This window comes from Schistocerca americana, chromosome 1 (genome assembly GCF_021461395.2).
Source record: "Schistocerca americana isolate TAMUIC-IGC-003095 chromosome 1, iqSchAmer2.1, whole genome shotgun sequence".
Taxonomy (NCBI): domain Eukaryota; kingdom Metazoa; phylum Arthropoda; class Insecta; order Orthoptera; family Acrididae; genus Schistocerca; species Schistocerca americana.
Window position 1 is genome coordinate 550,092,623 of NC_060119.1, and position 24,647 is coordinate 550,117,269.

At 38.9% G+C, this 24,647-nt stretch overlaps 1 protein-coding gene across 1 annotated transcript in view; it reads left to right on the top strand.

The window, feature by feature from the left end:
* Positions 1-2,330: 2,330 nt before the first annotated feature.
* LOC124605990 (adenylate kinase) overlaps positions 2,331-24,647 on the top strand; it is a 44,710-nt gene continuing 22,393 nt past the window's right edge. Inside the window, exons 1-5 of the mRNA XM_047137956.1 lie at positions 2,331-2,596; positions 3,124-3,241; positions 11,065-11,183; positions 11,266-11,433; positions 18,881-18,995. Coding sequence (XP_046993912.1) covers positions 2,489-2,596; positions 3,124-3,241; positions 11,065-11,183; positions 11,266-11,433; positions 18,881-18,995 — 628 coding nt within the window. The 5' untranslated portion in view covers positions 2,331-2,488. The remainder of the gene's footprint in view (positions 2,597-3,123; positions 3,242-11,064; positions 11,184-11,265; positions 11,434-18,880; positions 18,996-24,647) is intronic.

The following is a 24,647-nucleotide window of genomic DNA, read 5'->3' on the forward strand; positions in this document are numbered from 1 at the left end:
TGTGATCTTCATACTTCTATTTAAAAAAGTTTGTAACTCAAATTCACAGACATTTTGGAATCTGTACATACATGTGTGTAACAACGTACTTTTCATGTGTCATGTGGAACCTTTAATTTTCTGGTTTAAATATAATTTATTTCATGAATTACCTTTAATACTGACAATGTCTGAATGCAGTATTTGCCATTTAGAAGAAGAAATATTAGTGTACGGAATAACAAACCTCATGAAAAATGCGAGAGATTGTAATGTACCGAACTTGGAATGGCTCTTTATCAATAGCAGGTAAAAAGAAGGCTTCTATTAAATGTTCAACGAAACCAGTCAGTGCCTCTTAATTCACCATAGAGGTGATACAGTAATAAAAGAATTTACTTTTTTCAGAATTTCTGCTAAGTATTAAAAGTGTGAAGACCTATTCAATATGTATTTGCTTTACCAATAACCTGTAGTACAAGCACATGTATAAGCAGATAATTAAGGGAGTCAAGACTTATGTTAAAATTAAAGATACTGACTGGCATTACTTGCTCACAAAACATTGTAGTTGCTGTACAGTTTATGCTGTAAGTGGTGTACCCAATGTGATTCCTGGAGGACATAATATTCTGTTATCCTATGGGAATGCACTGCTGCCACACCTGTTGACAGTAAGTTTTGCTGTGGAATAGTTGTATCAGACGTATGTACCAGAAAACAAATCTCCATTGTGACACCCTCATGTTCTAGGTATGCTATTAGCTATTATTACAGGAATACTCTTCACATGGAGGAAGGAGGGAGGGAGGAAGGGGGGGAGAGAGAGAGAGAGAGAGAGAGAGAGAGAGAGATGGGATTCTGAATGTCTCAGGTTATTACATATTATTTACTGTACATTGTCCAGCAACACTTCTGTTGTTACTGGATAGTTTGTAATTTGGCACTACCTTTGTACCACTGGTATTGGCTAGTGTACTTTTGCAGATAAGAAAATCGACTGGACTAGAATGTCCTGTCAGTATAGGACAAATTCAGACAATATGGAACTTTTTACACTAAATTTGCAATATAATGTCACCCTTGTGTAACACAGATTGTAGCAGCCATTGGGGTGCCTGCGTGGGCAGCTTCTACAGCTTTCGCTTTCAGGTTTGTTTTTTGCTTGGGCCATATCATGACAACCAGTCATCCCAGTGATTGACACCATGTCAAAGACTGGAACCAAGATTCAGAGAAATAAATTTCCATGGTTGTAATTCATAGTGTAATTAATTTTGCTCACTGACATGTTTTGAATTCAATTTTAAAATAAAACCATGGTACCAGTCATTATTTGGGTGGCAGACTGGAAAATTACAGTTTTCAGACACCCCAACCTTAAAATTAACAGCTGTGATCAATGTTATTTTCAACAAGTTCCTTCACTTCCTACATCATCATGGATCAGTCCAATATAATATTATTACTACACTTGACTTCCAAATGATACAAGTTATGCATTTAAGAGGAGCCTTAACGTTGGCCTTTGTGTTTGTCTCATTTAAATGTATTTCTTGTCTCGTATCAAAAACTGAAGTATGTCAAAAACTGGTGCTTCTACCTTATCACTCAATTAAAATACACTGTGTCATATACAGGGGTTAATAAAATCATAGCATTTAAATTTCTGATCAAAGAGAGAGCCAAATTCGTAAGTGAATGTTGCAATTACAGTGTCAGCATATATGGAGATCGGTAGTGCATCACTTCAAATAAAGAAAAATAACAGTTTTTCCGTTTATAACTAAGTAATACTTTAATAGTTCTGTTGTAATTTCTGTTGTCAGTAAAGATACGCCTAAGCAAACGATGTCAACTTTTTTTCAAGACACGTCTTCACTGTTTTCCACACTTGATTTTCCGAATTATACCTGTAGTTAAAAGCTTTGGCAACCAAGGTAATTTGTTGAGCTCCATTGAATCTTAAATAGTATTTTAAAACGGGCAAATAAGTAAAGCACTCATAAAATTAATAGTAAACAATTTATAGGTCAGCTTGTCAAACTTCCAAAACACACTCGAATTTAGGAATTTCATAGCAGAACTGTCACTGTTTTTTCTCACTAGATTAGAAACCCTTCATTATGTTGATGTGTAAATATCTAGAACGTCCAATATAAAAGACTTATCAGGGCGCAGAACGAAAAACATTTTCATCCGTGTTTTGACACTTCGTTTTTCGCCAAACTCAGATATGGCAGACACTCAATGATATGATCTTTGGCCGGCACGCGCTAGAGCCATCTATCGGTAGGTCCGGTAGTTGAGCATCCCTCATTTCGCTAGCTTTAGACGCCTGTTAAGTACTTTGTGATGGCCATGTGAGACGTGGTTGTTTTTATCTTCGCGAGGGCTGGCGGCGATGTAGTGCTGGTAGCAAGTTAATTGCTTGTTTGTGCATGTGACACAGTGGTACATTTTGTATCCTCCTATTGAAATCTGTTGAGAGCAAGCGCAGACAAATACAATGCCACCTCAAACTGCTGAAGTTCCTAAAGAGGAACCAGCTGACACAACTCCTGCAGGAATAAAAGCTGTTCTTTTAGGACCACCGGGCTCCGGCAAGGGCACACAGGTGAGCTTCAAAGTCATTTTTACATATTAGTCGAAAGTCCAAAGTTTGGGATCCATTGTTCTTGGAACTGCTCAAACAATGAAATATTTATTTAATCAAGGAACGATTAGCGTCAGGTCGATATTATCAATTCACATATATTAATTTATACATTTGTAAAATGTGTTATTTGGGATACATGACCAGTGAATATACTAAAAGTGACTCGTTTATTTATGCGGTTTAGACTACGTATCACATTTATTAATACTTTTTTCGAATATTTTTTAAAGTGGTTTCATAATTTCGGCATGAAACGAGCTGCTTGGGTGATTACAAGATTTCTCATTTGGAAGCCATTGTGACAGATACGGCCAACTTTCGACTAGATATTTTATGAAGATAAAAAAGAAAATTTTGGATGCTCAATGGGATGACGGAACACGAAACTAATTTCATGTTGTGTGTCAGCGATGATCCAATTTTACTGTAGAATTATAAATTTAATATGTACTTACGCTATGCTTTCAGATTTTTATTTTTTGCAGGCTCCACTACTTAGGAACAAATATTGTGTGTGTCACCTGTCAACTGGCGATATGCTGCGTGCAGAAATATCCTCTGGCTCCCTTCTGGGAAAACAGCTGAAGAAAACAATGGATGAAGGTGAGCATTTTTATGAAACACATTGAAAATTCATTCGAATCCGAGTATGTATGTTGTTGCAACTGTTGTGTACAGTATGCTAACTCTTCGTGTGTTATTCTACGATATGTCCACTGGTAAATATAATCGCCAATTTCTTTAATGCTGGGCTCAGTATTAGAGTTAACAGACTATGGTTCAGAATTTTACATTATGGAGTTTGTGATGAAATTTTGTGATTGATGAAACCAAGGTTTAAATTTGAATATTGAATGCACTTATCCTACTCTCTTGCCTTTCACTGCCTAACTAAACCTAATAGTTGAATGCAAGGGCATGAAAAGCCAAGTATTCCAACTGGCGATGTTCAGAGATCAGTCTTTCTGCTAGCATCTGTATCGACCTTCATCCATAATCTGAAATGTGATGTTCAGTGTTGAGAGAGAGCACTCAGGGTCAGTGTTAGTTTCGGCCTTTACTCAAGTGGCAAGCTAAATTTTCTTTGCAACTGATTTGGTAAATCGAAAAGAAAGGAGGTGGCATTAGCTCAAAAACCTTTGGAACTACAGTTCAGAATAGGTTACAGAGACGCACATATCTTGCTCTTGTTGTTTAGCTTGTTCTATGGATCATAATTGTGACCTCTTGGGCAGGGGCCCACGTACCCATTACTATACAGAATAAGATACCATAAGTTTTGAAGTAGGAAAACATAGTAGAATAAGCTTGAAACCTCTGAAATTCATATATGGAAATGGTGGAAGAGTATTTATGCTATGGTAGCTTAATAGCTCAACTAAGGAACCTGACATCTGAAGATAAGAAATGACGGGGTATGTGTAGCTCCTCGACAACCTACTAAAAATAAGACATAAAGCAGGAACTATGAAATTCGAAAACAAAACCTATATTCCAGTGGTTATGGCCATCTATGAAATTCCCATGTGTATTGAGTCTGAGGACACTAACCTTCGCATAATCTTTCATGATTAAAAGTTGTGTAAAAAAACTATAAAAGTAAACCCAAATGACAATGTTGAAATTTAATTTGCATTACAGGCAACCTCTGTCAACTATTTCCCAATTTCAAGAATAATTGCTTTACTCTGAAATGCAAAACAAGTAATTCAAACTCGTGTATAAATTACTGGTTGCCAGCTAAAAAACTTATTGTCGGCCTTATCTTTACAGTTTCCCAAGCAGGAAATCTAAAATCTCGCTGTGACTTCCTTAGGAAATTTGCAAATAAAACATTGTCACTTTTCATTTCTCCTACTTTCATTTAGCTATTTCTTTGCATATGTTTTTACCTACAGCCACTTTTGCATTTTCATTTACTGTTGCCTTTTCATCATAATAAACACTGCACAAGCTCCCAAGCAAGTAAAGGGATACATAGCAGGGTTCTCGCGGAGTGAGGCAATGTTTGGCCACGAGAATGCCCATGCATACATGTGTTTTTTCCACAAATGTTTGTGCATGTCCTTTTATTCCTGTGCATCTGCTATTGTGCACAAAAAAGGAGACATGTTGGCATATCTTACGAGTAGTCCAGCAGATACAGTAGTCTTAGGCAGTAAGTTGTTTACATCACTGGATAGGTGGTAAGATTTGCACGACTAAATATCTCACTTCTTTTTGTACCACACTGGAAAAAATGGAAATGAGCATATGGCATTGTTGGCCGGGAGGCCCCACCCGGGAAAGTTCAGCCGCCAAGTGCAAGTCTTATTTCAGTCGACACCACATTGGGTGACTTGCGCACTGGTAATGAGAATGAAATGATGATGAGACAACACAATACGGAGTCCCCGAGCGGAGAAAATATCCAACCCGGCCGGGAATCTAACTCGGGCCCGCTTGCATGGGAGGCCCATTGCCACCCAGCTAAGCAGTACACTAAGGCCGAAGATGGATACAGTCTCACTTCTTCTTCTAATGTTATGGTTACGAATGTTACTGTTTTGAACCTGTGATTGATTCTTTGCAACAAACTTCATAAAGGAGTAACTGTAGGCTACACCACAGGTTATCATTATTACGTACTTCTGTACAAAAAATTCTTTTTTTCCTCAATAATGAGTTACCCCCAGAATATTGTACGATAAGACAATGGGAAAAGTCAGTCAGGTTTCCAACACTTTTGTCTCCAAATTCTGAAGAGAGAAGGAAGATTAGGACTTATCATCCTGTTGGCATAGAGGTCATTAGAGATGGAGCACAAGCTTGGATGGTTTCAAGGGTGGGGAAGGAAGTGATTTAGGAAAATCATGGAACCCCTAAATCTTGGTCAGGTGTGGGTTTGAACGGTCTTTCCAATGTGAGTCCAATGTTCTAACCACAAATTCTGATACTGTCTGTAACACAGAGACTGCAGGCTGGTAATATGTGATTTCCAGTTCAGGTTTTTTTTTTTTTTTCCTTATAAAAATCTAACTATATAAAACATTCTGCTTTATGTTTTCGTCCATCTTTAAGTATTATTTCTAATGGTGTGGTAAGGCCTTGTGCTCTGTTTTGTGTGCTGTCTAAATTCATTGGCAGTTAATTTTCAGATAACCACTTATTAAATTTCAGGGAAATATTATTTATATTTAGGTCCAAAAAATGTGTGAATGAAGGTATTTTCTTTGAAATGTGGTGTCACATGTTGTTAGATGGTGTCTGTGGTATATTTGTGTCTTTCACTTACCTACATCTACATATGTACTCCGCTAGGCACAAAGCGGTGTGACAGAGAGCACTATTTGCGCCAAAGTCAAATTTCTCCCCCTCTTTTCCACTTGCGGATTGTGTGAGGAAAAAACAACTGTCTGAATGCCTCGGTACGAGCTCTAATTTCCCTTATCTTTGAATGGTGATCACTGCGCGATTTGAAAGTTGGTGGTAATAATGTATGCTGTACATCATAGGCGATGATCGGATTGCGTAAATTAATGAGCAGCCCCTTCCATTTAGCGCGTTGTCTTTCTGCAAGTATGTCCCACTTCAAACTTTCTATGAGATTTGTAACATTCTCGTGATGGCTAAATTTACCAGTTGCGAATCTTGCCGCTCTTCTTTGGACCTTCTCAATCTCTTGAATCGGACCCTACTGGTAAGGGTCTCACACAGACGAACAATACTCTGACTGCGCAAACTGAAGTATTGTAAGCGATTTCCTTTGATGAAGGACTGCATCGCTTCAGGATTCTACCAATAACCCTCAATCTAAAGTTCGTCTTGCCCTTTACTTGTTTAATCTGATCATTCCATTTGAGATCATTTTGAATAGTCACACCTAGATACGTGACAGATGTTACCGCTTCCAAATACTGGGCATTTATTTTGTACTCGTACATTAATGGGGATTTTCCCTTCATACACAGTAGTTGCACTTACTAATATTGAGAGATAATTGTCAGTCATTACACGACGCATTTATTTTCTGCAAATCCTCATTGATTTGTTCACAATTTTCGTGTGATACTACTTTCCTGTAGAGTACAGCATCATCGGCAAACAGTCTAATGCCGCTGTCAGTGCCATCAATCAGATCATATATGTAAGTTGTAAAAAGTGGCGGACCTATTACGCTCCCTGGGACACACCTAATGTTATGCTTGTTTCTGTTGAAGTCTTCTCATTCAGGACAACATACTGCTCTCTGTCTGCTAGTAAACTTTCTATCCAGCTGCGTGTGTCATCAGATAGGCCGTAAGCACACACTTTTTGGTGCAGGCGACAGTGTGGAATTGAGTCGAACACCTTTTGGAAGTCGAGAAATATGGCATCAACCTGGGAGCCGGTATCTGGAGCCTGTTGTATATCATGCACAAAGAGGGCCAACTGTGTCTCGCATGACTGGTGTTTCCTAAAACTGTGCTGGTTTCTGCAGATAAGCTTCTCAGAGTCTAGAAAGGTCATTGTGTTGGAACACAAACTATGTTCCATGATTCTACAACAAATAGATCTTGGTGATATCGGCCAGTAATTATGTGCATCTTATTTTCTACCCTTTTTATAGGTTGCTGTGACCTGGGCCTTCTACCAGTCCCATGGAACTTCCGCTGCTCCAATGATCTCTGATAGATGATGGATAACAAAGGTGCTATATTTGTAGCATAGTCAACACTAAACATTATTTCAGCCATCCTTGCGTTTATTCAATAATTGAAAGGGGGAATGGTGCTGCAGTCCTCTACCAAAAACGAGTTTTTGAAAGTAGATTTAGAATTTCTGTCTTCTGTTTATCATCCATTACATTACCCATACTGTCAGCAACAGAAGGTATTGAATTATTTGTAGCGCTCATAGATTTTACATTTGACCAAAATTTTTTGGGGTTATTTTTAGAGTCTGCAGATAAAATATTGCTTTCAAATTCGTTAAAATAATCTTTCATTGACCTTTTGACAGCTGCTTTCATTTTGTATAATTTCTGTTCGTCAGCAGGGTAGTGACTACGTTTAAAACAACTGTGCAAAAGTATCCGCTTTCTCAGCAACTTCCTAATATGTTTGTTGAACCAAGGTGGATCCTTTCCCTCCTCCATATTTTTGCTAGACACACATTTCTCTAAAACGTGGTGGACAATACCTGTAAATTCCGACCAAAGATGCTCAATATCTTTGTGTCCTGTGGTGAATGCTTCGAGATAACTATGAAGATATTCATTAAAGACACTTTTGTTTTCCCAAACAAGAAAATGCTACACTGTTTTTTTTTGTAACTTCCACTGGCATAGAAGCCACGGCGACATTATGGTCGCTAATACCTTCTTCTAAATTAACTTCCTCAAAAAGATCAGGTCCATTTGTCCCCAAGATACCTAATATGTTCTCATCTTGAGTTGGTTTTCTAACCAATTGCTCAAGGTTGTTTGTTGAGAGCGCTCCTAGGATAACTTCTCACGGGTCTTTGCTTCTGCCCCCTGTGATAAACATGTAATTTTCCCAGTCAGTTGATGCCAGATTAGTCTCCGCCTATAACTAATGGATGATTTGGATATTTATTTCCTTTGTACTCAAGACTTTCCCTGAAACATTCTGTGACGTTTGTTATGGTTGCTGTCGGTCTGGAAAAACATCCTAATACAATGGTCACTCCTTGTCTGATTGGCAGCTTTATCCAGAGTATTTCACAGTCCGACCCAGTATCAATCTCAACTGCGTTTAAACAGCTTTCAACTGCAATGAACACACCACGTCCCATATCATCAGTCTTATCCTTCCTAAATATTGTCAAATCAGAGTTCAAAATTTCACTGCTATTTATGTCTGGTTTCAACCAGCTTTTGATACCTAATACAATATTGGCATTACTACTGTTTATTTCGGAGTGTAACTCGGGGATCTTGCTACAGACACTTTGACAACTTACTAACATGAGATTTAGCATATTTAAATCCTTTGGAATGACCTGTTCAGGTGAACTAACAATTTTTACAGTTGGCACACCATCAGTGTCACGAACTGGTAATGTTTTCAGGGCAACAGTTTGTTTCCCGTGGGGAGAAACCTGATCTAAAGAACACCCATGTGCACACTCCAAGTACTGTGCTACCCATGCAGCTGCTTCCTGTGTGTAGTGCACCCCTGGTCTTTCAAGGTGTGTAGTGCACCCCTGGTCTATCAAGGGGCATCCTACAACCTTCCGCCCCATAGTATAGGTTGAGGAATCTGCAACCATTTTAGTCACAGTCAACGTAGCCTCTGGTTTAGATTCAACTTGGGTTATAAAAGTCGTTCATGTGTTTTGTTTAAAACATACCATTTAGTTATTAAAGGTGGTAGTTTAGATAGTTGTTTATTTGATGTGTACGTCTAGTACGGATGGCAAGTCTGTATTGCAATACTATTGTTCTGATTTGGCCAGTCTTGTTATCGTTGCCTTGCATTTTTAAAGTGAAGGCTGTCGTGACAAATGGAACTGTAGTGGACCCAGTCACAACGTGATAATTTGCGTAAGAGTGGTGAAAGCCATTGAATATGTCATAATAATATACATAGTTCCGTCATCAGTTTATCATTTCTAGACGCTCAAATCTCCCCTACATTATAATGTCATTGTCCCATCACCACACTTTGACATTGCTTACTGGTCTCCTGTAAAGGTCTAGTAAACAAAACTACTGTGTGTTAATCACCAGCCACAAGAAGTAACTGACATATTATATACAACTGAAACATATGGGGGGGAAATCCCAGGCATCCTGTACGTAACATATGACATTAACACTTCAAGGAATATTTTAATAGCTAGTGTTGGTCACAAGATCTGAATTAAGTTGGCACTAAGGGTAGAAATATGTCCTGAATTATGGATAGTGTTTTAAGGTTCCCTTAGTGGTAAAATTGCATGTTTGTAGCATACTATAGGAAATAGTCTAAAAATAGTGAACATTGTTCTTCCATGGAGATAAGGATTTAATGGATTCCAAAATGGTAGCTGTGAAACTTGTGAAGATGCAGTACCTCATCAAATAGTATCCACTGCCCAGATACTGGAATCCCATTTAAGACAGATGGGGCTCAAATCATTTTCACAGACTCCTATTATTTTCTGCAGTTTCTTAACTCGCTTGAAATTAATGCTAAGATGGTTTATACAGAAGGATCAGGGCTGAGTGAAAAACTAGCAGACTTACTTACTGACTGATAGTAACTGTGATGCAGACTGAGACACGCGTGCGTACTTTTTGCCAGTTAGAGCCCATAAAATTATACAGTCTGTTACAGATAAAGTGCTCGCTTGAATTTAAACAATAGGTATTCAGACACCACACCTGCTGTTTGCACCTGCTGTATTAGTCTTTCATCTTTGCTCTTTATTATGTGAGCTATTTGGAAAGTAAACTCCATTAGGCTGCTAATAAAGTACTGGTATACTTAAAGCAAATTTATTAAAAGAATCTGAGAACCACACTACTTTTACTACTTATGTGTAATGGCTATTCACATTTAAGTATTTATTATTCAATTGTCAAATTCCTCTGTTTAAAATTCTAATGCCTGGCATTGCACCCAGATTGTGATATCTCCATGAAATTCTTTATCAGAAGACAAACCACTTTAACATTTGCATATTGAAGGAGCCAGGTATGGGCTGTAGGGCAGATGTTAGTGAAGTAAAATATAAGTATTGGATCCCCCCTCTCCCATGCATTTTTCAATATGGCACAGACGCAAACATTGGTCTTTGCTACTGGTCAGTTTGTTACAACAACCAGATTTTCTGCATGGAACTTGTGATATCCTTATTGGTTAGTTACAATCTAATGCAAAGGGATGGAAGAATCTATGTAACATTGTCAGACAATTAAGATACCATAAAACACTAGTTTTACGAATTTTGTTCTCGTCAACTTTCTCTTGCGTTAAGTCCACACACTTCATAGGTTTCATTATTGTCCAACAGTTATAAGATTTTCACCATTAAAGCTGTATTAGATATCACAATTGATATGATTTTCAATTGCAGCACAAGTTTTGTATGGCTGTTGTAAGGAAATGAAAGCAATGTTTTCCCACCATTGTAACTCAGAGTGCACTGACCTTTTGCACAAGGGTCTTGCCCACAAAAAATTATAAAAAGAAAATGGGCCCAGGCTGAAGTGCTCGTGTAGCACACAGCTTAATCTATCAGGAAGTTAGAAAAGTCTATACTGCATTGCAGGTAAAGTTTGCTCTGTTATTGAGATAGCAGGAATCAAGCCTACATATTTGCTGATGGCACTAAGTTTTCTAGTTATTAATCTTTGCTCTTATTTTCTAGTGAACCTATTTTACAATGACATTAAGCAGCAATGTTATACATACTGTCTTAACTCAGTAAATTGAGTTTAATTAATTTATTTATTTCAGGAAAACTTGTAAGTGATGAGCTTGTTGTTAATCTGATTGACACTAATCTTGATCGTCCAGAATGTAAAAATGGGTTTCTTTTAGACGGTTTTCCAAGAACTGTCCCACAGGCAGAGAAGGTAAAAACTGTAAAACTGATTTCCTTAGGCAATGGAGACTGTCCAAATACATGTTGCAAATTTTTTGTCTTCTTTCTGTTAGCTGGATAAACTACTGGAGAAAAGAAATACTGCACTAGATGCTGTTGTGGAATTCAGTATTGATGACAATTATCTGGTTCGAAGAATTACAGGCCGCCTAATACATCCAGCAAGTGGTCGTTCGTATCACGAAGAATTTCATCCTCCAAAAGTTCCCATGAAGGATGATGTAAGTTGAAGATTTGTCTGTGCACTTTTATTGTGAATGCATCCCACTCGATAGTAATAACTTTGTGACTGACTGTTGGATGAGGGGAGAGGATGGATACTGAGTGATGTACAATGTTCTTGTGTCTCTTGCCTAGCATATTAAATAGTTGTGTAGAGACTGACGGGAGGGAGTGGAAGTAGACAGACTTGTAAATTACGTCATCAGTGGTGGTGAGGATAATTATGAAGGCAACAGTGACTGTGAAGCATACATAGATATTGCTGTCACATATTTAACATTTTATTGCAACCACTGGATAAGTGTTCCGTTACAAACAGCAAACATTGTGAAGCAGTTCTTTACTTTTATCAAATTAACTCGAGGTAATTTTGTTGGAAGGGAGCACAGATTACATGCCTAACTGTATTATACTCCCAAGACTCTGAAAAACTTTATTAACATGTTGAACACCAACTAAGAATTATCTTTCACTTAGTGGTGCAGTTCCTGGCACCTACCGCAAATTAATTTGGGCAAATTGTTTCTACACAAATGTCGGCACAAAAACATTAATTAGAGAAGTTTTTGACTAAAGCCACAAGGCACATTTGCTGTTTGTTTATTGATTGTGCTCTTCAAATGAACAAGAGTGTCATCAGACATACAGTTTAAAGGTGGCTGACAGCACTAAAAATTCAAATGTATACTGTAGTACGTAAACTTACTCATTAGTTATCCTTTTCACCCATCTGGTCTCAGCATTATTCTGCAGCACCACTTTTCAAAAGCTTCTATTTTCTTCCTTTCTGAACTGCTTTGCATCCACATTTCACTTCAGTACAAGACTGTACTTCAGACAAATACCTTCAGAGAAGATTCTCAACACCAAAAATTTTATTTTATGCTAACAAACTTATCTTTTTCAAAAACACCATTTTTCATTATGGCCAGTCTGCATTTTATATCCTCTCACTTTTTATAATAGTTATTTATTTTTCTGCGCAAACGATAAAACTCTACTACTTTTCCCAATTCCTCATCACCTAATGTGATTCCCTCGCCTTTGCCTGATTTGATTACCCTTGTTTTACATTTGATGATTTATATTTTCAAGACACTATCCATTTCATAAATCCTCAGTCCTTTGCATCTCTGACACAGAGAAGGGAATTATTGGCAAAACTCAGTTTTATTTCTTCCACTTGACCTTTAATTCTATCTCTAAATTTCTCATAGGTTTCCTTTAGTGCTTGCTCCATGTAGTGATTGAATATTATGGATAACAGGCTGCAGTCCTGTCTCACTTCCTTCTAAACTACTACTTTGACTGTTGTAACCATAGTGCAGCTTTTGTGGGTATCCTTTTGTTCACTGTATTTTATTCATGCCATCTTCAAAATTTAAAGGAGTGTATTCCAATCAGCATTGCCAAAAAGCTTTCTCTAAATTTACAAATGCTATACTTGTAGTTTTGCATGTTCATAAATTCCTCCGGAACCCAGAGATCAAGTTTTGCCGGTCTTTCCATTCACTGTTGCTTCTCTGAAAGGCAGCATCCTTCCAAGCAGTCTCCATACAGAGGAACGAACAGGAAACTATTTTACGGCCGTAATATTTTAGGGTAATTCCACCATTAAAACATACAGTAGAGAAGCAGGAATTTAGGTAGTTGTATAAAAATATCTAGAGTGTGTGCGTCATGGTTATTTAATTTTTGTGAATTAAATCTGCCTATTATACTTAAGTGCGGGCAGTTTTTGCCCCCCCTTAGACATAGATGAGAACTTTTCTCATTAAAATATTTCTCAATGTGGCAGAAAGAAATGCAGTTTCTGACTGTTGGTACCACTGTATTGTTTGCCATTGTTGTTTTGAAATAAATCTCCTTTGTTGTTCGAGCAGTCGTACATTACTCGCAGTTCTAATAAAATGTCTCGTCAGTATCAGAGGTTTCTCACAGATGAAGAGGTGTCGGCTATAATAAATGAAGCAAGTGAAAGTGATGAAAGTGATCCATAAGATGATGATACATTTGTGAGATAAAACAGTGACACAGTAATTGAAAATGAGTCAAGTTCACAAGAGTTCATCCCCTGATGAACAGCATGCAGCTGCTTCCAGCATCATTGCTGCAGCAAAAAGCAGTAGGGAATATATTACTGTGCTTCCAAGGCAAGTACAAAATATAGTGAATTTTCATGAAGGTTTGATTTGTGGAGGCCTTACCTCTAGTGTGTCAGAATCTTTCAAAAAGTTTATAACTCCCAAAATAATGAAGATTATCGTGAACTGTACAAACCAAGAAGCTCGTAATAAGAACTTAAAACTTGCAACCATAGAAGGAATGTACACCTTCATTGGTATTTTGATACTCATGGGCACAAATGAAGACACTAGATGGCCTCTTGAGGACTCATGGCGGAAAGTACTGGGAAAGAATATCTACATAGCTACAGGGAGTTGTATTCGATGCAGAGAACTTCTGTCCCTGATTAGATTTGATGATAAAGAAACAAGAACTGAAAGACAAAAGCAGGATAAGTTTTGCCCCTTTGTTAAGTTTTCGACAAAATTGGCAAAATGTTTGTCAAATACTACATACCAAGTGCAGATTTAACGATCGATGAAATGCTCTCCCTATTTCGAGGAAGATGTCCCTTTAAGGTCTTTATGAAAGACAAGCCTGGGAAGTATGGCATATTGATTAGGATGTTATCAGATGCGCACACCTGGTATGTTCTAAAAATTGGGGTGTATGCAGGGATGGATGAACAACCTGCCGAGAAATGGAGTGCAAAGGCAATTGTTAGATGCCTAGTGAATCCGCTGGCAGGAAGTGGAAGAAATAAAACATATCGTTATTATACATCCATAGACCTAGCTGAGGAGCTTTACAATGATAAGTTAACTTTGGTGGGAACATTGAAGAGTAACAGAAAACACATACCAGAACAGCTAAAGAAGACATAGGGTCGAGATCTATATTCCTCTTAAGTTATTCACAGATCCGAAAACAGGCAATGCACCAGTTACCTTGATTTCATACATCTCCAAACTGAAGCGTACTAAGAATCTCCTACTTCTTTCCACACAACAAAATGATGAGGTGGGTGAGTCGACAGAGGAAAAAAAAGACAAACTCAGTCTCTACTACAATGAAACCAAAGGGGGCAGAGACAGCATTGATCGAATGACATGACATCATTCAGTGAAACGAGGGACGAGAAGGTGGCCATTATTTCTCTTTTCACCTTGATAGATATTGCCTGTCTCAATGCTGGAACAATTTTCGTGATAAACAGCCCAAACTGGAATAAGAAGCAGGATAATGTAAAAAAGCTGTATCTGCTAGAATTAGGTCAACAGCTTTTTAGGCTAGCTGTGGAAGAGGGAACAAAGATCATCATGGGTTTACAAAAGCCTGTCACCTCTGCAATGGAAAGTGTTCTATGGAAAATGCTGTTCAGCATTACTGCAACTGTTCAGTTGGTTGAACTTTATTCAGGAGGAAGATGTCATATCTGTTTGAAGAGTAAACACTCCAAAAAGGAAAAAGACAAGATGACAAAAGTGTCTATAATTTGTTGCAGGTGTTCAAAGTGTGTGTTCCACTAATTCTGCAAAAGCAGTCATATGCAAAGGTTGTGAAATTGAAAGTGGAAGTGAGTAGGAAGGAAAAACTAACGTGTAATTTCTGACTTTGATTTTCTGTTTTCTTATTTGAGGTTTGCTGTTGTATGTTCTTTTATGATTTCTTAATGTAAGTCTGATGTATATGAAAGTGTTAGTTTAATGATAAAAATTTCTCATATTCATTACTTTATTTATTGTATTTGTATGTTATAATGTCCCTGGTAACTATGGAAATTGCGTTGCAACCTAGTAAAGAAATTCCTAGTTCATTAAATAAACAAAACAAACAAAAATGTTAAAAAGTGTAAAGAATATGAGGGCAATTTTTGTCGTCCCCCCCCCCTTTCCCCTCCCCTTCCATGTGACAGATCCAAGCTTAGTGGTGCTAGTGTTAATGGGGAAATTAATGAAAAATTATATCAATGAGTACATAACGTGAAAGAGAATTCCTTAAAGTTTTGTTTAGTGTTAGTAGACTTCAACGTGGGATCCATTTGTCGCCATGCATTCACCAACTTTTCATATGTAACTGTCCCAACCACCACAATGATTCCTTCCCGTAAATAATTGATGTCCCCGATCTTTTCGCTGCACACATTTTTTATGTGACCCCAAAAGAAAAATACCAGTGTGGTTAATCTGGGCTTCGTGGTGGCCAAGGTATGGGGCCAGCCGTGCCTATCCAACTTCCTGGAAATAAAGTGTCAGGAGCTGCACGCACATTGTTACTGTAATGAGGTGGGGTGCCATCTTGTTGGAAAACCACAAGCCCCTTTTCCGTCTAGATGTCGTCCATTTGGGGAAAGATTCACTCTGTCAGTACGTCACAGTAAATATCCCACTTTCTTTCTACAAAAATGAAAGGGCCAATCACTCAATCTTCCATCAAGCTGCATCAGACATTAACTTTGGGAGAGTCGTCACAATTATGCTGAATAACTTAATGAGGATGCCCTGCCCCCCCAAATTTTGCAGTTATTACGATTAACTGTTCCACTAACATGAGATGTAGTCTCATCAGAAGACCTTTTAAAAAAAAAAAAAAAAAAAAAACCATCAATTCTGTGTAGAAAGTCAATAGCAAACTCATACCTTTTGATTTTATCAGTAGGCTTTATTTTACATAACAGTTGCAATTTGTAGACGTGCAACTTAAGTCTTCTACACACATCATCATCATACACAGTACCTTTAGCCTTTAGGCACTCCTAATTGTAGACTACATCTGGCCAATCACTTCTTTGGGCTCCGAACACACGAAACACAGATCTGTTCAACATAAACTTCAGAAGTTCTCGCCCTACCTGGTAATTCTGCTTTTAAAATGCTACCAGTTTCCTTGAAAGGCTTAAGCCAATGACGGATGGTTTTTGCTGTAGGTGGTCCATACCATACTGAGGTCTAAAATTATGTTGCACCGTTAAAACTGACTCACTTTTCACAAGCCAAATAACACACTGCGCTTTCTGTTGCGGAGTACCTATTGTTGAGTTGCTCTGAACTGCACTGCACACGTGGACTGAACTGAGAGAACAGAAGAGAGAAAAAAAAAAAACAGCGCTGGTGCCATCTCAAGGTCAAGGAGACCTGCCAACTGCAGGGGAACGAAACTGTAATAGTTGATGTTTCTAACACCACTAACTAGACTAGTGTTTGTCACTTTGTACAGGATGGGAGTGCCTATATTGTTGGCGACATCCCTAATAGATTTCGGCTTCCCAGTCAGTGTTCAGTTTTTATTGCGGAGCTTTACACTGTTCTCCAGGCTGTCCAATACGTCTGTCACCATAAGCAGCTACAGTATATTATATGCTCAGATTTGCTCAGCTATCTCCTCAACCTCCAAGCTCTTTATCCTGTCCACCCTCTGGTCCACTGGATTCAGGACTGTCTCCACTTGGTGGGGGGGGGGGGGGGGCGTCGTCTGTGACATTCCTCTGGATCTCAGGGCACATTAGCATCCACAGAAACCTTGATTGAGATGATGTGAGAAGTCTATGGTGATGAGTGGTTAAGCTATGCTTAGTATTACAAATGGTCATATGGTTTAAAAATAGTCGGACAGAAATTAAAGATAACCATTGTTCAGGTCATCCTTCGATGCCTACTGTCAATGCTTGTGTTGGGAACATCAATGAAACTGTGTGTGCCAGTCGAAGACTCACTGTCCAAGAGATTGTAGAAGAATGTAACATTTCAGTTGGCCCATGTCGTGAAATCCTGACACAATATCTTGATATGCATATCCATGCTACCAAGTTCTTCCCATGGCTCATGAGTCAAGACCAGAAAGACCTTCACCTTGCAAATTGTGAAGAGCTTTTGTATCGCGTAAATGAGGACAAGATGTTCCTTAAGATGAGACATGGGCTGTGACATTGAGACGTAGGTTGTCTTCACAGTGGGTTGGAAAAGGTTCTTAAAGATCATAAAAAGCTCATCAGGTCAGCTCAAATGTTAAAGCCATTGAAGAATTAATTAATCATGAATTTGTGCCACAGGGACAAACTGTGGATTAATGGTACTATCAGGATGTGTAGTGACACCTGCAGGAAAATGTGAGAGGGAAATGGCCTGAAATGTGGTGAGACAATTCATGGCTTTTGCATCACAATAATGCACCTGCACATTCATCCCTGTTGGTGCATGAGTGTTGCACAAAAAATGAAATTTCTGTGCTGCTTCGTCCTTCATACTCTCCAGACCTGGCCTCAGAATACTTTTTATTTCCAAAATTGAAAATCCTGTTGAATGGACAAAGATTTGCAACAACAGACGAGATAAAATTCGGAAACAGCATTGGGAGCCGCGCGTCAATTGTGTGTGTGTGTGTGTGTGTGTGTGTGTGTGTGTGTGTGGGGGGGGGGGGGGGGGGGGGGAGATAGTATTTTGAAGGAGACAGTGCACAATGAGCAAAAGGTAAGCATAGAAAAATATTGTGGACAAAGCTCTGGAATTTTCTGAACAGACCTAATATAGCTTGAATAAAATAGCTATGTGATGTACAGATTGCATTGATGGAGGTCAGTGTTGCCGCATGCAGCTAGCCACACGTGACCAGGCTCAGAAGCTACCTACAAAATTGGCTACATATGAAGCACATGGAGTTCACCAAATAACTGAAAATAGCTGGTGATTAGCTCCCACCACTCAGCTTGCTGAAACATCAATCACAAGTTATTTTAATCAATCACCGTATAGAAATAGTTGATGGTTTGCAGTGGCAGACTGTCATGTACATGTGCTGCTATTGATGATGTACACAACATTTCTCAGTTCCAAAATTAGTCATTATGAGTCTCAGTCTGGCACACAGTTTTAATCTGCCAGGAAGTTTATCAGTGCACACTGCTGCAGAGTGAAAATTTCATTCTTTTCTAACCCATTATGGTTTATAAAAGTAGTCACTCCTTGTTAACTGATTCTTCTGTCGCTTCTTGGTAGAACAACTCCATCTCCACTCAGAAGGTGAACAAAATTACTTTATTCCTTCTAGTTTTTGCATGTTTTAACAACTTTCATCACGCCCTTTATATGCACTTCACAATATTACAGAATTTAAGAAATTAAAACCCGAAAATCATTTCTGGCATTGTGGGATGTGTGTTCTGTTTACAAACAAATGTTAAATAATCACATTAGCTTGGTTTTATGCAAGGAATTGAATTTTGTATGTTACATCCGTATGCAGATACAGTCGATAGCTTCACACCATTAAGAGAATAATGCTATAGTGCTAATTTAGATTACAGGATAGCTAAATTCTTCCTAGCAGAATAAGATGTTATGCCAGATCTGTGGACATTTAGTGAAAAAATTGTTTTGTAATCAGTTAACAGGTGAACCATTGATACGTCGCTCAGATGATAATGTTGAAGCGCTGAAAAAACGTCTGGAAGCATACCATAAGCAGACGAAGCCACTGGTAGACTATTACAGCTTGAGAGGTTGGTATAAGAACATTTGTTTACTTTTGTGGAGTTTCACTGTGTTAATGTGTAATGGTTAAAAATCTAGAGGTAATCTGGTGTGGATGTGTAGTCTGGTGCAGTATGTAAGGAATCTTATCAGTTTTCATCTACATCTAAGTGATTACTGAGCCATTCACGTTTAAGTGCCTGACAGAAGGTTCAAACTACATTAAAGCTGTTTCTCTAGCATTGCACTCTCAAATAGCAAGCGAGCTCTGATGTCTGTTTTATTACGATGATCATTTCTCCCTAAGTAGGTGGGTGCGAACAATATATTTTTGCATTGGAGGAGAAAGATCATGTGGCAACAGAAAACGTCTGTTTCAATGATTGCCACCCCAATTCACATATCATATCCATGCTACTCTTTCTTCTATTTCATGATAACACAAAACAAGCTTCCCTTCTTTGAACTTTTTCTGTATCATCTGTCAATCCTATCTGGTGCTGAACCCACACCATGTAGCAGTAATCCAGGAGGAGGACAAGCACAGTGTAAGCTGTCTGTTTAATAGATCTGTTTTTTGTAAGTGTTCTGCCAATAAATTGCAGTCTTCGGTTTCGCTTTCCCAACAACATTACCTGTTTGAGCATTCTGCCATAAATTATTTGTTATTGTAATTCCTAAGTATTTAGTGGAATTTATAGCCTTCAGATTTGTATCGTTTATTGCAGAATTGAAATTTTGTGGATTCCTTTTAGTACTCATGTGGATGACTTAAAACAACTTTTCATTGTTGACTCAGTTGCGACTTTTCATACCATGTCATTTTGCAACTGATTTTGATCTTGTGACTTTGTAAGACAGTAAATGACTGCATCATCTGCAAAATAAATAAATAAATCCGAGGCCTGCTCAGGTTCTCTTTTAAATCGTTTATGTAGGTCAGGAACAGCAGAGGGCTTATAACACTTTCTTGGAGAATGCCAACTATACTTCTGTTTAAATCGATTACTTTCCATCAGTTACTACAAACTATGTCCTTGCTGACGGGGAAAGTACAAATCCAGTCACACTACTGAAATGATACCATTGAAACAGACATTTCCTGTTGCCACATGATCTTTCTCCTCCAATGCAAATGGTACCATTTGGTTAGAAGCCATTTGTGAGGAACGGTGTCAAAAGCCTTCTGGAAACCTTAAAAATATAGAATCATTTGACACCCCTTTTTGTGATAGCTCTCATTACTTCATGAGAATAAAGGGCTGGTTGTATTTCACGAGAACAATATTTCCCAGATCTATATTAGCTGTTTGTCATTAAATCTTTTTCGTCAGGGTAATTCCTGTTCAAGCTCTGTATATGTTCCAAAATCCTCTGCAAATGATATGGGTCTGCAATTGAGCAGGTTACTTCTGTTTCACTTCGTGAGTATTGGTGTGATCTGTGCAACTTTGACTCATTACGTACACAGCTTTTGCCAAGTATGAAGCTATTATATTGGCATACTATGAAAGGAAGCTAACTGGTATACAATCTGGGCCGTAAGCCTTATGTTTATTAAATGATTTGAGCTGCTTAATTACCCCAAGTAGATCTACTTCTAAGTTACTCCTGTTGGCAGTTGCTCTTTATTAGAATTCTGAAATATTTACTTTGTCCTCTTTTGTGAAGGAGTTTTGAAAAACTGTTTATTAACTCTGCTTTACTGGCAGTGTCATCAGTAATATTGACATTATCACACAGTTATGGTATTGATTACATCTTGCCGCTGGTGTACTTTCCGTACAACCAGAATCTCTTCATTTGGTCCCATAAACCCTCTCAATTAATCAATCCATTGTCGCAAACCAGTGTTTCCGGTAATCCTTCCAGGGCAAATAACCTTATGAAGACCCGTATGGTGCTTGCTGAGGTGGTAGATTGCAAAATCTCTTAAGGTTTTCTATCATATTGACAGTTTCGTGTTGGGAACTATTAAAAGCATCTCACATTGAAGATCACACTAAATTTTGTGCTTCTGAAAACTTCACCAATCTCATGGGTTTCAGATACTTTTAACATTGGCAAGCTTTTTTCATTGCATTTGCAACAATGTTCTGACCTGTTTTGTGTACCATGGGCAATCAGTACTGCCTCTTTTAATTTATTTGGTGTATATCTCTCGGTTGCCATTGATATTATTTCTTTGAATTTAAACCATATCTAGTCTATGCGTATAGTCAGACTGGAAAGAGTGGCGACTGTTCCTTCGGAAGGCAACAAACAGAATTTTTATCTGCTTTTTTAAACAAATGTTCAGCATATCTGGCACAAACAAATAATAATATAAAACATAATAACTTTAATTAAATGATATATTAACTGACAGTACAGTTCTAAAAGTTTGGTAACTCAAAAAGTTTTTTTTTACATGCCTAATCTTGATACGAGCATAAATAGTGGTGTGGCAGACAGCTGGTATGTTTTCTGATTCTCTGAGTCTTTGGCAGGATTGCAGATGTAACATCTGTGATAGCTGCATGAACACGATAGTGCAGATGTAGATGATGAACTAGTATCTGAACACATGATTTGTGATAAACTGCTACTGGAAAAAACAATCCAGTGGAGAGACCACCTACGGATGGGACTACCTCTCCCAACTCAGCGATCTGAGAGTTTGCAATCCCTCACAATGTTCGTAAAATGGCATTGTAAACCATCTTATTGAAAGATCACATCACAAAGAATTTGTGGCACAGCTTACGCCTCCGGCAAGTCTATTTACAGTCTTGCATTAACTGCGTTCTCTGAAGTATGGGCTATGACACTGTCCTTCAACAATCTACACCACACTTTTGCTTTTGGAGTATGATATTCACACTCTATCACCATGTGGGGAGAGGGGGTTCACTTCACTGTATGCGGCAGTTGTGCATGTTTACCATGCTGGAAGTGCGGGATATAGCCTCATCCCAAAAACAAGTGAAATTGAGGAATGCTTTGTTTTCATTCATTTTTGACAGAATTGACTCTATAAGTACCTTCCGTTGTGACCTGTCCTCAGTCTTGATTTTGTGATGAAACTCAGGTTGTTTGCCTGTAGATGCATCCTTTTATGGATTACATTGTGTACTGTGTAAAAAGGTATCTGTAACTGCCTATTTACTAGGGCTCCACTGGAAGACCATATGAATTATACAGTAGCCTCTGGAACTGTGCACTTGGCATGTTGGCCTGACATTAAAGCAAATATGCATTTCTTGATTGTTACCCAAGTGGGAACATTATTAACAAGCCATACTTGTGCTGAAAATTACATTGCACCAGTTTAACAGGCATTAGCTCTGTGAGAGAGAGCACACAGAACACCTTCTGCTGTAGAGTACACATGCCTACTGACGTGCATTTGTGTGAACAAAGCAGTTATACACATGTCCAAGCGGTACCAACTGCTGCAGGCAAACACGCAGCTATTTTGAGTTATCATACTTGCAGAAGCAAACCACCAATTAGTAACTCGATTACATGTCAAGTTATTGCATTTTATGTTGTAATATGTTTTACCCTGTCACCCTGTATTTTTCGTATATTTTTGGTGGATTTGGATGTTAACGGTATTCAGTCCTGCTATAACAGCCTTATGGTCACTAATGCTATATGCACAAGTAACCAGATACCGGCACACAAGTCACAAAGAAGGAGAGAAATGATGACAGAACAAGGTGGGAAGACCACTTGCAGACGGGACTCGAACCCCTGTCAGTCTAGCAACAAGGCTGACCAAACTTCGGACACAACACAAATGCAAGCCAATAGCAACCTATGCAACAACAAAGTGCAACGAACTTTAGACACAGTGCTATCAACAGGGCATGTACGACCACCGTCCAAATCGAGACCAAAGAAAAAAACCAGTAGTCAGTAGGATGGTGTAGATAGTAACAAACACTGTCAAAGTTCATGACTGACTGAGCAACCGAGGTGTGACATTATCCCAAGGGACACTATAGATCGGTTTAATCACTGGTGAGATGGTGGCACATTCACTAGGCAAGTGCAGCACTGTGGTGACACTGTCCCATATCGTCCATCAAGATCCATTTTCTCTGGCGGGCATTCAAATTCCACATACCTCGATACCATATCCACACCCCCTGAAACTGGTGCATATGGGTGTAAATGCCCCAGATGGTGCCATGGAAGGTGAAACATAGGTACTGGCAAAGGCGCAGTGTAGTCAGCTGTAGGCTGTGGGGAGGAAGTGCGGTCAGCAGTGTCAATTGGAACATCACTGGAGATGGGCATGCCAAGGGGAACCATTGATCCACAGGGATCCAGGGCAGTATTATAATGGGACACCCATGGGAGCAGCCAGGGGTTCTGGCCATTGTCACATTGGCACCAGGAGGCGTTGGAAGAGGGGGTTGGGTTGGGGATGCTTGTCAGAGGCTGAAGCTGATTGTGGTGATGGCGCTTGAGCCCCTTCTGCATTTGCGGCTAAGTAACCCGTGCCACGAGCATTACGCCAGGAGGGATGAGAGTGAGATGAGATGGTGATGGTTTCAGCTGGTGAAGCAATGTCTGAGGCTGCTGACCATGGAGGAGCTCCACAGGGCTGTGATTGTTAAATCGGTGTAGTGCCCAAAAACATAAAGTAAGGTTCACTGTAGTGTCAGAGGATTAGCTAGTGTTCTTCATCTGCTGCTTAAAAGTCCGGACAAGACATTCAGCTTCACCATTGGATGAAAGATGTTCGGAGGGCTACAGATGTGTTAGAGGCCATTAACAGCATAGAATTCCTTGAAGACAGAGGCCGTGAATTGTGCATCATTGTCACAGCCAATGTGTGAGGCAACCCTTTGATGGGCAAACTTGGGCTAAGGTGGTAAGGGTGTCCTCGGCCGTGGTGGATGCCGTGCTTATGACATACGGGTACTTTCAATAATCATCCACAATGAGCAACCACATAGATCCCAAGAATGAGCTTGCAAAATTGAAATGGATGCAGTCGCAAGGGAGGCGAGGAGTAGGCCAGGAGCAAAGGACTGAGGGGCACCTCATGGTGCCATCTGCATGTTGCACAACTAAGGCCCATTTTTTCAGTGTCACCGTTGATAACGACCATTACATTTTGCGACTTGCTGGGTCTTCATATGGAATATTCCCAACTACTCCAGTGGAGCAAACTCAATATCTGATGATGTAATTCTGCCGGAACAATTACTCGATGTGCATCTGTCTCAGTAGCCAAAAGAATGACATTATTCACAGCAGAGTCAGTGAGAAAGGTGTTTCCAATGTAATAAAAAAATTAAACCAAAAGCTGGAGTGTCACTGCCACATTTCAGCTATATGAATTTCAAATAATCAGACAAAGCTCAACCACTTTAGGCACTGACTCCCGCGACCCACTAACATTTAAAATTCAAAACTCAGCACTCAGTGATCTCTTTCAGAGAGAATTAGCATGTTCCCTTTTAAATGATTCTTGGTTTAGTGGCAAAGGAAAAAGCTATCACATTCTCAATAAACTTCTGATTGTTTCTCAATAAATAACTATTGCGTAAGATGACCATTCTGACCATTCTCTTTAATACAGACTACACATTCAGAGCGTCAAACGAGATTTCCAGAATTTACTATAATGTGACACTTATGCCGAAGTCGCACAAAAAATCCTAACCCAAATATCACTAAGT